The 13,295-nt window shown below is 35.9% G+C and overlaps 4 protein-coding genes across 6 annotated transcripts; 2 read left to right on the forward strand and 2 right to left on the reverse strand.

Annotated features, from left to right (window-relative positions):
• Window positions 1-30: 30 nt before the first annotated feature.
• On the forward strand, window positions 31-3,394 carry LOC133850539 (CD63 antigen). 2 transcript variants are annotated; one of them, XM_062286672.1, is made up of 4 exons: window positions 31-117; window positions 1,527-1,619; window positions 2,478-3,077; window positions 3,141-3,394. In XM_062286672.1, exons 2-4 carry the CDS (start codon window positions 1,551-1,553, stop codon window positions 3,213-3,215), a joined length of 744 nt encoding a protein of 247 aa, XP_062142656.1. In that variant the 5' UTR covers window positions 31-117; window positions 1,527-1,550; the 3' UTR covers window positions 3,216-3,394. The 2 variants fall into 2 exon arrangements, with proteins under 2 accessions (XP_062142656.1, XP_062142649.1); XM_062286665.1 differs by lacking the exon at window positions 31-117 and adding an exon at window positions 1,371-1,467.
• Window positions 3,395-4,995: 1,601 nt separating this feature from the next.
• On the forward strand, window positions 4,996-9,127 carry LOC133844589 (tetraspanin-6). Of its 2 annotated transcripts, XM_062278767.1 has the most exons (5): window positions 4,996-5,080; window positions 5,178-5,301; window positions 7,036-7,224; window positions 7,289-7,459; window positions 8,468-9,127. In XM_062278767.1, exons 2-5 carry the CDS (start codon window positions 5,221-5,223, stop codon window positions 8,957-8,959), a joined length of 933 nt encoding a protein of 310 aa, XP_062134751.1. In that variant the 5' UTR covers window positions 4,996-5,080; window positions 5,178-5,220; the 3' UTR covers window positions 8,960-9,127. The 2 variants fall into 2 exon arrangements, with proteins under 2 accessions (XP_062134751.1, XP_062134679.1); XM_062278695.1 differs by lacking the exon at window positions 4,996-5,080 and having other exon boundaries at window positions 5,138-5,301.
• LOC133844382 (argininosuccinate lyase) lies at window positions 9,003-11,396 on the reverse strand. Its single transcript, XM_062278372.1, has 3 exons — window positions 10,564-11,396; window positions 9,452-9,852; window positions 9,003-9,391 (listed from the first exon to the last, which is right to left on the reverse strand). Exons 1-3 carry the CDS (start codon window positions 11,291-11,293, stop codon window positions 9,110-9,112), a joined length of 1,413 nt encoding a protein of 470 aa, XP_062134356.1. The 5' UTR covers window positions 11,294-11,396; the 3' UTR covers window positions 9,003-9,109.
• A 530-nt stretch (window positions 11,397-11,926) lies between these two features.
• On the reverse strand, window positions 11,927-13,232 carry LOC133844723 (dTTP/UTP pyrophosphatase). Its single transcript, XM_062278897.1, has 4 exons — window positions 13,027-13,232; window positions 12,672-12,916; window positions 12,474-12,620; window positions 11,927-12,417 (listed from the first exon to the last, which is right to left on the reverse strand). The coding sequence occupies exons 1-4, from the start codon at window positions 13,114-13,116 to the stop codon at window positions 12,270-12,272; spliced, it is 630 nt and encodes a 209-aa protein (XP_062134881.1). The 5' UTR covers window positions 13,117-13,232; the 3' UTR covers window positions 11,927-12,269.
• Between the last annotated feature and the right edge of the window lie 63 nt (window positions 13,233-13,295).

The following is a 13,295-nucleotide window of genomic DNA, read 5'->3' on the forward strand; positions in this document are numbered from 1 at the left end:
AGCGGGAGCGTCAATGTGATTTTTTTTAGAATGAACGGGCCACTGAAGAGGCCACCTCAGTTGTCGTCCAACCGTCGTTACCAACGCCAGTTTATCGAGCTGTTCGCCGGTTGAGAAGTAAGTATGTTAAATACGAACAGAACCGATGTCTGACGAATTCTCTCAGAGAGAAAGATAGACGAACCGTTTACGACAATGACATTTGCAATTCCAATTGTAGCAAGTAAATAAATAAAAGCGACTCGTGCCTATAAATGAAATGGAAATTCATTATTAATAAAACCAAAAAACAAAATCGTAATCAATTTTAGGATCTAGATTTCATCGATGATTCATACTTGTATGTCGACATGAGTTAATGAGTCAATGCTAGGGCACCAGTTGAGCGATAATATAAAAGTGTTCCAAAACAAAAGTGTTATAAAATTAGTATAAGACAGTCAATTGCTAACAAATAAACGAGTCTATCACATTGATGTGAACAGCTGTGCGATAAGGTGAAAAAAGACTTCGCAATATTTAATTTTGTAAAAAAAAAACGTTAGTACCAACTGTGCAAATTAATTGGCTATGCTACTTAAATTAAATTAAAACTTGTTTGCAGTGAAATTTGATAAATATATTGAAAAAATAAAATAATTTTAAGACATACAAACATCTTATCTGAGTAAATAATTAAAATAGGTCAAGGCATAAATTAATCTGGTTTAAAATGATTTTTGAGTTGCTTTGATCATCGTATTGATCCAAACAGAAGTGCTATAAATATATCATAACAATAATAAATATTACGAAAGAGAATATCAAAAGTGTTGTAACCGGTTGATTACATATGTATTTAATTTAAAAGTCCAGTATAGATAAGATAGTGAAAAATAATGAAACTTATTCAAGACACGAATTGCTCAAACTATTGACGTGTGCTTAAATTCTTATATACTATACTTGCTATAAATTCCCACTGAACTCGTTTAGTATTGATATCGATTTTCTCGGAATTTCGCAGTCCGACAATTCTAGCACATTTAATTAGTGGCATGCAACAAACTAATTTCGTTGCAGCTAAAAGAATAAAATACATTTCAAAAAGTCTTCTATGCTTACTAGTATATACAAAAATCATCAATATAATAATATTTGCACAGTTTATGCGTAAAATGGAGTGCTGTGTCCGGGAATTGGGCATTGTTATCTTATCGGGGCCAAAACGAGTTTATCTTGTCTGAGCTGCAACAACGACAGGTACTTGGTAGCTGACCACATTTGGCTAAAACAAAGTGTTTGCCATATCGTTTGCCGATAAGACAACATTTTGTGATTAGAAACAATAGAACGAACGAAAGTTGACTTTGGGCTCTTCGAACGGTCTGCAACGCCAGTTATTATCATTCAGACTTTAATTCGCGGCGGTTGTGCTAAATTTTGTTATTTTACAGTAAACAAGACATACACAATTAATCGAAAAAGGTGCATGATAACTGCCCATAATAAATATAACAATATTGAAATTGTGACTCCCATTTCAGAATTTAATTTACTAAAGCACCAAAATGTCGCTTCTAACGGGCAGCGCAAATGCCGTGAAATACACGCTATTTGGATTTAATCTGATCTTTTTGGTAAGTATTCAACTATATAGTACACCAGTATTTCTAATATATATCTGGATGAGTCATCGAGCCGTGGGAGTGCTTTCAAAGCAGAAACTCCAATTAATAATTGCCAACTATCTATATAATTCGGCAGATAAGATAGTTACAACTCTTCATAAATAGCGTTAAAGTTTATATATATTCAAATTGAATAATGCTGTCGAATATTGAAGCTTATTAACTATCTCTTCGACTGCTTTCAGTATCTTTAACTACATATATACTAAATATCCAAAATACATATATACCAAATACTAAATATACTATTTAAATACCATTATGGCTATAAATGTATATACATACTTCACTACTCTACCTAATTTTTTCTAAATTTACAAATTAATCATAAATAACGTTAAATTTCAGATACATAAAGCTGCCGAATATTCAAACTTATAACCTGTCTTTTCCACTACTTTCAGTATCTTTAACTAAATATATTCTAAATACAAAATATACTAATTGCATATATACAAAATACTAAATATACTATTTATATACTTCACTACTCTACTTAAATTTTTCTTAAATACACATTATTCATTACCTATATAAATTCCAGTGCAATTTAAAAATAAAGTTAAGTTAAAGTTTTACCAATTTATAAGCTTGTGGAATTCCTTGTAGGCTCTACAATCTAGATTGGTATGGCTTAAGTTGACATTGATTAATTTGAAAGCATATAGATAAGTCACCATTTGAGTTATCTGCCATTGAGGCCTTTATTGGTTTATTGTTGATTGTAGACGAACAAATACCCTTTTTTTTTATTATTTTAATATGTTATTTATACAAATTTAATATGTATTTCTTTTGTTTAAATAGATCACTGGCATCATTCTAATAGCAGTCGGAGCTGGAGTTGGCGCTGTTTACACTGGCTATGAACTCTTTCTAACTGCCAAATTCTTCTCCATACCAACATTCCTGATTGTCATTGGAGCGTTCATCATTGTGATCACGTTCTTCGGCTGCTGGGGAGCATTGAAGGAGAACTATTGCCTCATCCTCAGCTTCTCCATAATGCTATTCATCATCTTTATACTGGAACTGGCAGCGGGCATCAGCGGTTATGTTCTACGCAATGACGCCTATAGCTTGATCAATTCAACACTGTTTGATTCGTTGTCGGAGTACAATAGCGTTAGAAAGACTCCAACGACTGCACTGTGGGACAATGTGCAGCGTGATTTCCAGTGCTGTGGTGTCACCAACTACACAAATTGGAGCGATAAGTTCAAGAACTCTAGTTTGCCTATCTCCTGTTGCAAGATTCCTGTGGGAGCCTTGGGCACCTTCACTTGCGAAAATGATACTTTGAATGATAATCTGAACACAGACGCCTGTTTATTGGGTTTCTCCGACTATATCTCCGATCATGCTGTTAGCCTTGGTGCCGCTGGAGTTGTCATTGCAGTGCTCCAGGTAATTTCCAAATACAATATCTCAACAGATACAGATTGTTAACAATTTTGTAAATTATTTCAGTTCTTTGGTGTCATCTTTGCCTGTTACATTGCGCGCGAGATCAAAATTCGAAATGGTATCACTGGCTTCATGTAGATAAAATCCCTCCTATCGATGGGGAGTCAAAAATGCATGTGAACTTTATACTCTGTAATCAGGGTGTTTATTCTTAAGGAACATACCATACGTTGTACTTTTCTGCTGATAAATTATTGAAATGTTTCTGTAATTTTAATAATTCCACTAATAAACACAACTTAGCTTTTAAATCCTCACTTGCACTTGATTCTGTAGTAATTAATTCGCTTTATTGCACTCACATAAGCAAAAAAAACTTAACAAGCGGAGCAATCGGAGCGAAACAAAATCCAATCTAATCGAATTTGTTAACAAAGGAAAGGTATTATTTCTTTTTGCGTCTTTCTTTTTAAAAGTATAGAAGAGATAAGAATCGACATATAAAATATACCGAAAACTGCGAATCATTCTTAAGACAGACAGAAATTATTATTTTTGCATAAGTATGTAGGAATTTGTTTTAATATCAGTTTTACGCCCGTTGTATGCTTAAAAAATATTCTAAATTTATTTGAAATAATATTGTGCTTCAATACAGAATAATAAATTAAATGAAAATAAGTTACAAAGTCCCAGTCGAGTGTGCTCGACTGTGAGATACCCGTTATTAATCTCTAATAAAAACATATTCTACAAATATACAAGAAATATAACACAATAATATTAAAATATATAGAAGGCTTTATTTGGCTTATTGATATAGTAAACATTACAAATATACCATAGAGTACTAAACATTCCAGATTGTCAGCCAAAGCAGCTTAGACCCATGGTAAGTATGCGTTTCTTGACATACAAAACTATTTATTAAATAACTTCTAAAATTGTTGTCTGTTCGCAACAAAATTTTTAGGAATCATAAATAATATACCGACTCTAGCTTTAAAATTACGCTTGCTATACAATTTATTTCAATTTCGAGGGCGGAAGTGAGCGTGGCAAAAACTTGAAACAAACTTGATCCGCTGTCGAAAAAGAATGATAGCTCTATCGCTTAGAGTCTCTGAGATCCAGTCTTTCATACGGACGGACAGACAGACAGACATGGCTGATTAAGAATCACATATACTTTGTGAGATCGAAGATTAATTTTTATGCCTGTTACCGTATGGATGCGGCTATAGCAATTTTGCAAAGCTCCTCTAAGTATGCTATGAAAAGGAGGAGCAAGAAATTGATAACTAAAATGGAAAAATCAGTATCTCTGATAATTACCAACATTTAAAATTGGTATCTTTATTTCTACACGATAAGGCCAAGCACTTTAAATATTTGCTCGCTTACTCAACCTAATTGCTGGCACAGTCTATGCTATGAATATACGTAGTTTGCCCAAAGCAAACTTGGACTAGACATGATGAAATCTAATGAATAATTTAAACTATTCGAAATAGCACGAGTAGTATTAAAAAATCGATAACGTCAACGTTGTGTTGACTCATTTCAAATTGATAAATAATCGATAAGTCATGGCAGACCCCACATCTGACCTTGCACTTGAAGTGCAGTTGAATTGTAGAAACAAACAACAATGAGAAATTACGTATTAAGTTCAGTTAAAATAAGTTTGTGTATTTGGCTCAACAAATTTCACATTTTATTGCAAAATAAATATATACTATACATATATGTATGTGAATGAATTATGCGCCAATCTTATCGCTGGCTTTTATCAACAACTTTTAGAGAAAAGAAAAACATTGGACATTTGTTGGCTGATAAGCTACGAAAAGAGCATAGAGAACTGCCACAGAGAGCGACAATTAGTGTGTGGGAGAGAGTCAAGCCAATTTGGCCGAGAGCCGAGAACCAATTGCGATTGTAACTGGCAACGTTTCACGTTCTGGGCTCGCTCAGTATACGTCTAGCTACGAAAAGTTAAAGTACGTTTTGTGAATAGTAAAATATTAAAAAAAAAAAAAAAACATTAAAAATAATTAACAAATAATTAGCTAAATATATAATATATACAAATTGCAGTTAATTGCAGATAATTCTATCGAAAGTTAACTAAAAAGCAAAAATGGCGAATCGGGAATTGGAACTGAATTCCGGAATGCGTTGCGCTAAATACATGCTCCTAATTGTGAGCTTTATGTTTGCGGTGAGTTTTTGATTTTCGAAATTTAATCAAACCTATTTCGTACTCCACTTTCGTGATTCATTAAACGACGCCATTTTGATATTCTTCCTACAAGAAATAGTATATAGTACATACATGAGTGTATATATCACAACGCTGATAAAAAGGCGCTTTTTCGCTCTTATCAACAGTTGAGCAATATTTTTATTTTTTGTCGTACTTGTGATTCACATAACACGTCTGAGCACTTGCTCCACAATACAATCCCACAAATATTTAATAACAGCTGAAGAGAGTTGCCAAAGAGAAACGGATCAAAATGCCTATTTGCTTTTCTTCTTTTATAAAAATAAACTTGACGACTCGAAAGACCCTTGAGTAGAGTTTCACTGATCGAAACAGATAACAAACTTTTGCAATGACGGCATGAATTTCACCTTAGTCTATGAATCAAATATATTGATATTACAATAGATGGCTTAGATAACAGTAATTACCAAGGCGAAATATGAAAATTAAACTAATTTAAATATTAGCCTACTTTATTATTAGATTCATTTGTTGAATCTAATGTTATACATACACACTTATTAATATAGGCTGTTCATCATATGTTTACCTAATAAACACTGATAAGATAAGTGACGCAGAAACATATTCTGACTCGATAAGTTCAATACTCGTACTCTTCCCTTAAGTGTATTGCTCTCATTATATCCAACTGACGCAATGAATTGGTGAACTAAAACAAAAACACCTGTATGTTTAATAGGCTTATTTATAAATGTACTTCAAGCTTTAGTTCAAATTGTTTAATGCCCTATTTAGTCAGCTCGAAATGCCTAAGCTTTTGTTTTTTTATTACAACTAATTACAGGTACTTCGAAGTACTTAAAATATACTATATATATTATCTTAAATAACATGATTTCAAGGCCAAAGCTTGTTGACATGCCACTGTACATTATTATTATAATATGAATCAATAATCTCAATTAGACATGCACTTTTATGCAACAAAAAAAGAGTATTTAATATAATACAAATAATGTACAAGTAATGTATTCCAAAATTTTGTTAGATTTTTCAACTAAGTGTAATAGGAGCTTATTAAGTTTGACAAACTATATATAATATTATATATTTTGATTTAGAATATTTTCGAATAAATACTTAGATCTCATAAGACTTTTTTTTTACAAGTTTATTTTAGAATATGAAAGTTCTCAATTCCATGATAATAACAAGAAATATCCGTATTTTTCTAAGATAACTTATGTGGCGACTAATATTTTGAATTCTATATTTTCTATACAAATTTCAATATATCCGAGAGACAGGAAGGTAATAAAAGTTCATAATAAAATTCTAGAGTAACCGTTACTTGAGATGCAAACAGAATCAAAAATATCATATTATGCATTACTCATATTATTCTTCATAATTTATTTAGATCTTTTTCGTTATCGAATTTTGATACAAGAGTAGAAAACTTTAAGAGGTTTCGTATAATTTTGGACAGAAGGGAAGTCAATATTTGACTGTAGTTTTCTTATCAGTTTAAAATAATATTGGCCCTTCTATTAGGAACTTATATACTATATATAATGATGAGTACCAAATTGCATAATGCCGACTTTCCTTTTTAATTAGAGCATTTCTAGAAATGACGAAAATGCTTTTCTCACTTGACATGAGTTCGCAAACTGCTTTTGTTCTATTTTCTATTTAAAATGTCTTATTATTATTTCACAGCTGACGGCCATACTACTGATTATGGTAGGCACAACCATTCAAACGATCTTCGGTGACTTCAGTCTCTTCATCGACGGACACTTCTCGTCGCCTCCCGCGCTCCTCATTGCCATTGGATTCATCCTGATCGCTGTAGCCACCTTGGGAGCCTATGGAGCTATCAAGGAAAGCGTCATGCTAATTAATTTGGTGAGTCAAAAAATAAACATCGAATGATGAAGGTTTTAACGATGTGAATTATAAATTTACACAGTACGGCGTCGCCCTCTTCCTTGTCTTCATCCTGGAAGTGGCTGCGGCCATCGCTGCCTTCGTGATGCAGTCGCAGGTTCGTGAGATGCTGATGCGCACCATGACCAACGCTCTGTCCGACTATGAATCGGACACCAACGTGGAGGCAGCTGTCGACTTCATGCAAACTGGCGTAAGTACAATAATTAAGTGGTATCTTTAATGAATAGGCATATGTATATAGTTCCTAAATTGAATGCATAAAGAAGAATTGAAATTCGGCCAGTTACTGTTCAGCGGATATAGTCCTGCACAATATTTTTTTTAAAGAAAATACGAATGGAAACGCGCAGAGCGTAAAATGTCGTTTTATATCCAGCTAATTTAAATTATTATTTAGTCAAAGACATTGTTTTAGAATATTAGTAGATTAGTGAATGAAACGATGTTGATTAATATGGTTTTGCGTACGGTAAGGCAGAAAAACTTCACTCCTTAAGTTAACCTCGTGTTATTTTTTACTCACACATATGGAATGTTGATATGAAAATGCTTTTGAACCGACTTGCGAATATTTGAAACCATCCCCGGATAACTAATACAATTAATATTATAAGTAACAAACTTAAAAGGAGACAATTTTTCAAGTAACTTATTTGGTTATCAGTCCTTAATATTACAACTTTCGCAAAAATATCTTTATCCGTGATAAAGGAAAAGACAAAACAAGTTTTTATAAATTGGTCAGCATTTTCAGCTTTAATTAATAAAATGTGAAAAGAAAAGTGAAATAGTTAAATTTTCCTAACATATTTTTTTTATTAAAAATACGATTATTTGTTAATTAAATTTTGAACATATTAGGCACTTAGCCTTAAGGTCTTAGTCACTCTGGCTCATCACATTGCAATAAGGAATTCCTAAAATAATCATAATAATAAAAATAATAATCCAATAGAATCCCGTCATAAATTTTATTTTATTACTATTTAATTGTTTCTGTATTTCATTGAAAATTTTGATAAACGAATTCAGCTATTTCCTTATTCTTATTTATTATATTAGTGAATATTTCCTTGTCATCAACAGGATTTCTGTTTTAATTGCGCAATATTTTATGCACCTACTAAATTTCGAAATTAGGCTGCATAATGTGAATTTTTTTAATTAATTAATTAATTTTATTACGTATTGCTTGCAGTTGGGCTGCTGCGGAGTTGTCGAACCCGATGACTGGAGGGAGTATTATTCGTACAACAAGAACGGAAGCCATCTGGAAGCCGACGATGTCGTGGTGCCCCTCTCCTGCTGCGCCGATCTGGACAAGACTCCCAACGACAACAACGACTTCAATTGCCTGGAACCCTACGAATATGGCTGCTTCCGCAAGATGAACTTCATCATGTCGCAGAGTGCTATGCTGATTGCCACCGGTGCAACCACAGTGGCCTTTGTGCAGCTGCTCGGCGTTCTCTGCGCCTTCATGTTGGCCAAGACGCTGCGTCGCAACAAGTCGATTCGTGAGGCACGTCGCTGGCAGCTGCAACAGAGCCTGGGAGTGCTCATCTCTGGCGGCAAGGTGGGATTGCCAGTGAACTCGGCCATGAGCGGATACCAGCAGCTGGAGAGCAATGGCGAAGTGGGCACCCATGAGCCATATACTTATACACCACAGAGTCCCAGTGTGAACTAGAAGCACAGTTCACACACTGTAAAAAACATTAAACATATACAAGTATAAAAAAGAATTAACATTTATTAAAATATTTACAACTTTTGTTAACTATAATTGAAGCCAAAGCGACATTCAAATAAAACCAAAAAAACAAGCCAGTCCCCTCGTCTAGGACTGCTGGCGCAATTCCTTGTCCAGTTTCTTGAGTAGTCGCAGTTGTTCCGCAATGCTTCCGGTCGAGGTGCCTCCAATCACATCGTACTGCTGCACATTGTTGCCATAGTCTGCCACGCTGGCAATATCGGCACCAAAAGCAGAGCAAATCTGCTGCAGTTCACCTAAAGGCACCTCGGTTATGTCGACGCCACGCTGCTCCGCAAGTGCCACAACGCGTCCAATGTGGTGGTGAGCCTGCCTAAAAGGCACGCCTTTGCGCACCAGATAATAGGCCTGAAAGTCACAACCAATTAGCCTAAAGTTAAGATGTGGAATAGGTGTTCTGCTACTTACCCAATCTGTGGCCAGCATATCTGGACTCAGAGCAGCTTCGAGTTGCTCTCGCTGCACTTTCATGGTCTGAACTACGCCCACGGTCACGTCTAAGCTTTGGGCCAGCTTGTCGTAGGCCAGGAAGCAATATTGCTTATCGAATTGCAGATCCTTGTTGTAGGTCGAGGGTGTGCCTTTGATGGTCATCATGATACCCGTCAGATTGGACGGGATCAATCCAGAGATGCCTCGAATCAGCTCCAGACTGTCGGGGTTCTTCTTTTGCGGCATCAAACTGCTGCCACTGGTGAAAGCGTCGTCCAGACGTATGAAGTCAAACTCCTTGGTGCTGTAGAGGATTAGATCCTCAGCCAGACGCGACAGATGAAGACTGACCACAGATGCGCAGTAGATAAAGTCCACTGGAAGAACAAAAAAACAAGTCTTAGAATGCTGGCATCGAGAGGTGAGTTATAAAAGTCCAGCCACTTCTTATTAACATTTTTATTATTAATAGAATGTTAAAATAACAGCTGTTCAATTCTATCCAAGCTTTCGAAATGATATATTTTTTATAAAACGTACACTAATAAGTTATGTATAGTTTAAAAGTTGTAAAAATGCCCTAGCTGAATAGTAGTTATCAAAATTAAGATGTTTGTTAACTTCAGTCCCATTTTACATAAGCGCTTTGTAAGGAATATAAATAATTAAGTGAAAATATTGAAATTATTGATTGAAAAATTGGAAATTGCAAAGCTATACTATTTGTAGCTTCTCTATTAAATTAATTGTCAAAATTTATTATGCGATCATAACAAAATATAGAAATCAATTAGAGTAACACAAGAGATAGGCATAGGAAAAAAACTAGGATAATTTGAATGCACACCGACGACAATGTTTTCATTAAATAATTATTTGGTCAAGAACAATTTACAAATTTTACAAATAAGGCAAGTTTTTTGAAAATTCTATATTGATCTTGAATAAATATATTCTTTTATAAAGTAACGAATTTCCATGTAAAAGACCAATATTTCCAATTAAACCCCTTCATACTTCTAATTCGAACTAAGTGATATCCTTCGAACCTATGTGTATTGGGTCTATTTAATATGTTCTCTACTTACCCACAAAATCACGATCGCCCACTGCATGCATGCTGTTGCCAGTAACCGCTGCGAATCCCAGGCGCTCGGCTAGCCACAGTCTATCGATGCCTAGGGGATTCCCGGCAAGAGCGCCGCTGCCCAAGGGCAGGACATTGGCACGATCCCGCAGCTCGCCCAGACGCAGGCAATCCTCGCGCAGGGCAAAGGCATGCGAGAGCAGCCAGTGGGAGAATTGAACCGGCTGGGCACGCTGCAGATGTGTGTATCCGGGCATGAGAACGCCCAGGTGTGACTCCGCCTGCTGGGCAATGGCGTTGATGAGCAGGCGAAGACGTCCCAATGTCTCGCGGATGGCTTTGCGCAGCCAGAGCTTCATGTCGGTGGCCACCTGATCATTGCGACTGCGTCCAGTGTGCAGACGCTGACCCAGCTCACCGGTGAGATCGACCAGCATGCGTTCGTTGACCGTGTGGACATCCTCATCGCTGGGCAGAAACTTGACGAGTCGTTCGATCCAATCGTAACGTATCAGCTCCAGACTTTTCACCAGCTTATCGCACTCAGCGTCATTGAGATGACCTGCTCGCTTGAGTGCCTCGGCATATGCTTTGCTTGCGTCCAGATCGTCGGCATAGAGACGTGCATCGAAGGGTAGACTATTGTTGAGTTCCATTAGAGCCACGTTGGGTTGGCTATTGAAACGTCCTCCCCACATTTGGTAGTTGTTGGTACTCTGATTTGAAGTCATCTTTTGTGTTGCGCTCCTCGACGTTGATGATTGTAGACTGATTGCCAGCTGTTCGGCTCGTATTGTTGATTTCTATAAATATGAAAAGTGTATATATTTTGAATTTATTGTGGACTGTTGCTTTATGTTATATAATCGTCTTATCTTTGAAAACTTACGTTACTCTTTTATACGAGTTTATGAGCTCTGTTTGAAGGAGACAAACCCAAAGTGCTGTGCGATTACAAATGTTTATCACAATTTATTAACTCTTTACGGTATTAAAAAAACTACCCCAGAATAATTTTCCGAGCAGAGGAGATAATAGACAATAACAATTTCGGTTTATATTCTAGAATCTCATATGCTTTGAAACATTTTATTTAATAGATTACGTGCTTTAAATTTTTATTTAACTCTCTCTTTTCATAACAATAAGTTTTTAGATATGATAGCATACGTATCAATTAAGGGTTAAACCCAAAACAAATCGTTATCATATTTTACACTACAGTAGTCATTGGATATGGGCATTTAAGGAATATTCTAAAACAAAACCACAAAATTGTCTAGCACAGTATTATTAACGACTGTACAATTCTTTGGCATTATTTAATATTAATATTTTAACAAATTCAAATTGGCATTGTAATAAGTAAATTATTTAGCTTTAACATTGATTAATTTTAACTGAATAATATTCAAGTTATTGTATTTTAAGTACGTAGTAACTCTATAACATTGTGTTGGTAATTTCTTGAGTAATTCATCATAAAACAACACAGCAATTTGACTTCTAAAGGCCTTGTTTTAATTTGTACTCTTGACTTAGTCTACGGAGAAACAAAAGTATACAATTACGAATACAAACAGAACGTGTTATCAGTTAAGTATAGCCTCTGACGTTGCAACAGATTAGAACTTTTTTTCTTCGGATTGTGATAAGCGAGCGACTGACAAGAAGTGTTAGCTGATTTCTTTACTTTTGTTGTGGTTATTAGTTTGTCAAATCCTCCAGAAAGAGCTTGTTCAACTCGCAGCACAGACGATTCAATGGCAGACCCATCACACAGTAGAAGTCACCATCGATGCGAGGAATCAACGCTCCACCCGGTCCCTGTACTCCATAGGCGCCAGCCTTGTCGCTGTTGGGGATAACATTAGAGATTAAGTGATCTTTATATTGGACTTGGGTACTCACAGTGGATCACCGCTGTCCACATAGCTTTGGATTTGTGCCGCCGACAGTTCGCCAAAGTAAACATCGGCCGTATCCGTAAATTGACGTACTCCGTTAGCATGTTTGAGGACTACGCCCGTAAAGACTCGATTGCAGGCACCTGATAAACTGAAGAATCTTTATAGATTGTGTTTATTATGAAATATAATTGAGACTTACTTTGTTAGCATGCGGACGGCATCGGCGGCATCCTTCGGCTTACCGTAAATCTCTTTGCCTAGTGTGACCATCGTGTCGGCAGCTATCACCAGCAACTGTTTGCCATCACCTGTGCTGCTCAAGCGGCTGAAGACTTCCTCCGCCTTGCCTAGTGCGGTGGCCTCAATATAGTCGGAGAACTCTTTAAAGTCCGCCAAGTTGAGGTTCTCCTCGAATGTCGAAGGACACAATTCCGCATTGAGACCCTTTAAATCAAAAGAACGATTATTAATCAGCAGTTCATCAGTTGTTGTCGTCATTGCACATCACGATTGAAGTGCACAGTTATTAAACTGTAATTACTTGTTTTATTTACCAACATTTGCACCAGTTCCTGGCGGCGAGGAGAGCCACTGGCCAGCACCACACGATAGTTACTCAACAAGTGTTTAATGGGCGCCAACATAATTAAAATGCTATCACGAAATTCTACGCGCGCGATGTAAACAAAACAAATACATGTGCTGAGGTAATTAGGGATGGAAGCGCAATTACCTTTGCGTTATCGATAAATATGAATTAGCAACTATATGTTTCGTCGATAGTCGTGCACTGCGAGAAAAGAATTTAATTTGTATATGGCTG

Source organism: Drosophila sulfurigaster, chromosome 2L (assembly GCF_023558435.1).
Source record: "Drosophila sulfurigaster albostrigata strain 15112-1811.04 chromosome 2L, ASM2355843v2, whole genome shotgun sequence".
Taxonomy (NCBI): Eukaryota; Metazoa; Arthropoda; class Insecta; order Diptera; family Drosophilidae; genus Drosophila; species Drosophila sulfurigaster.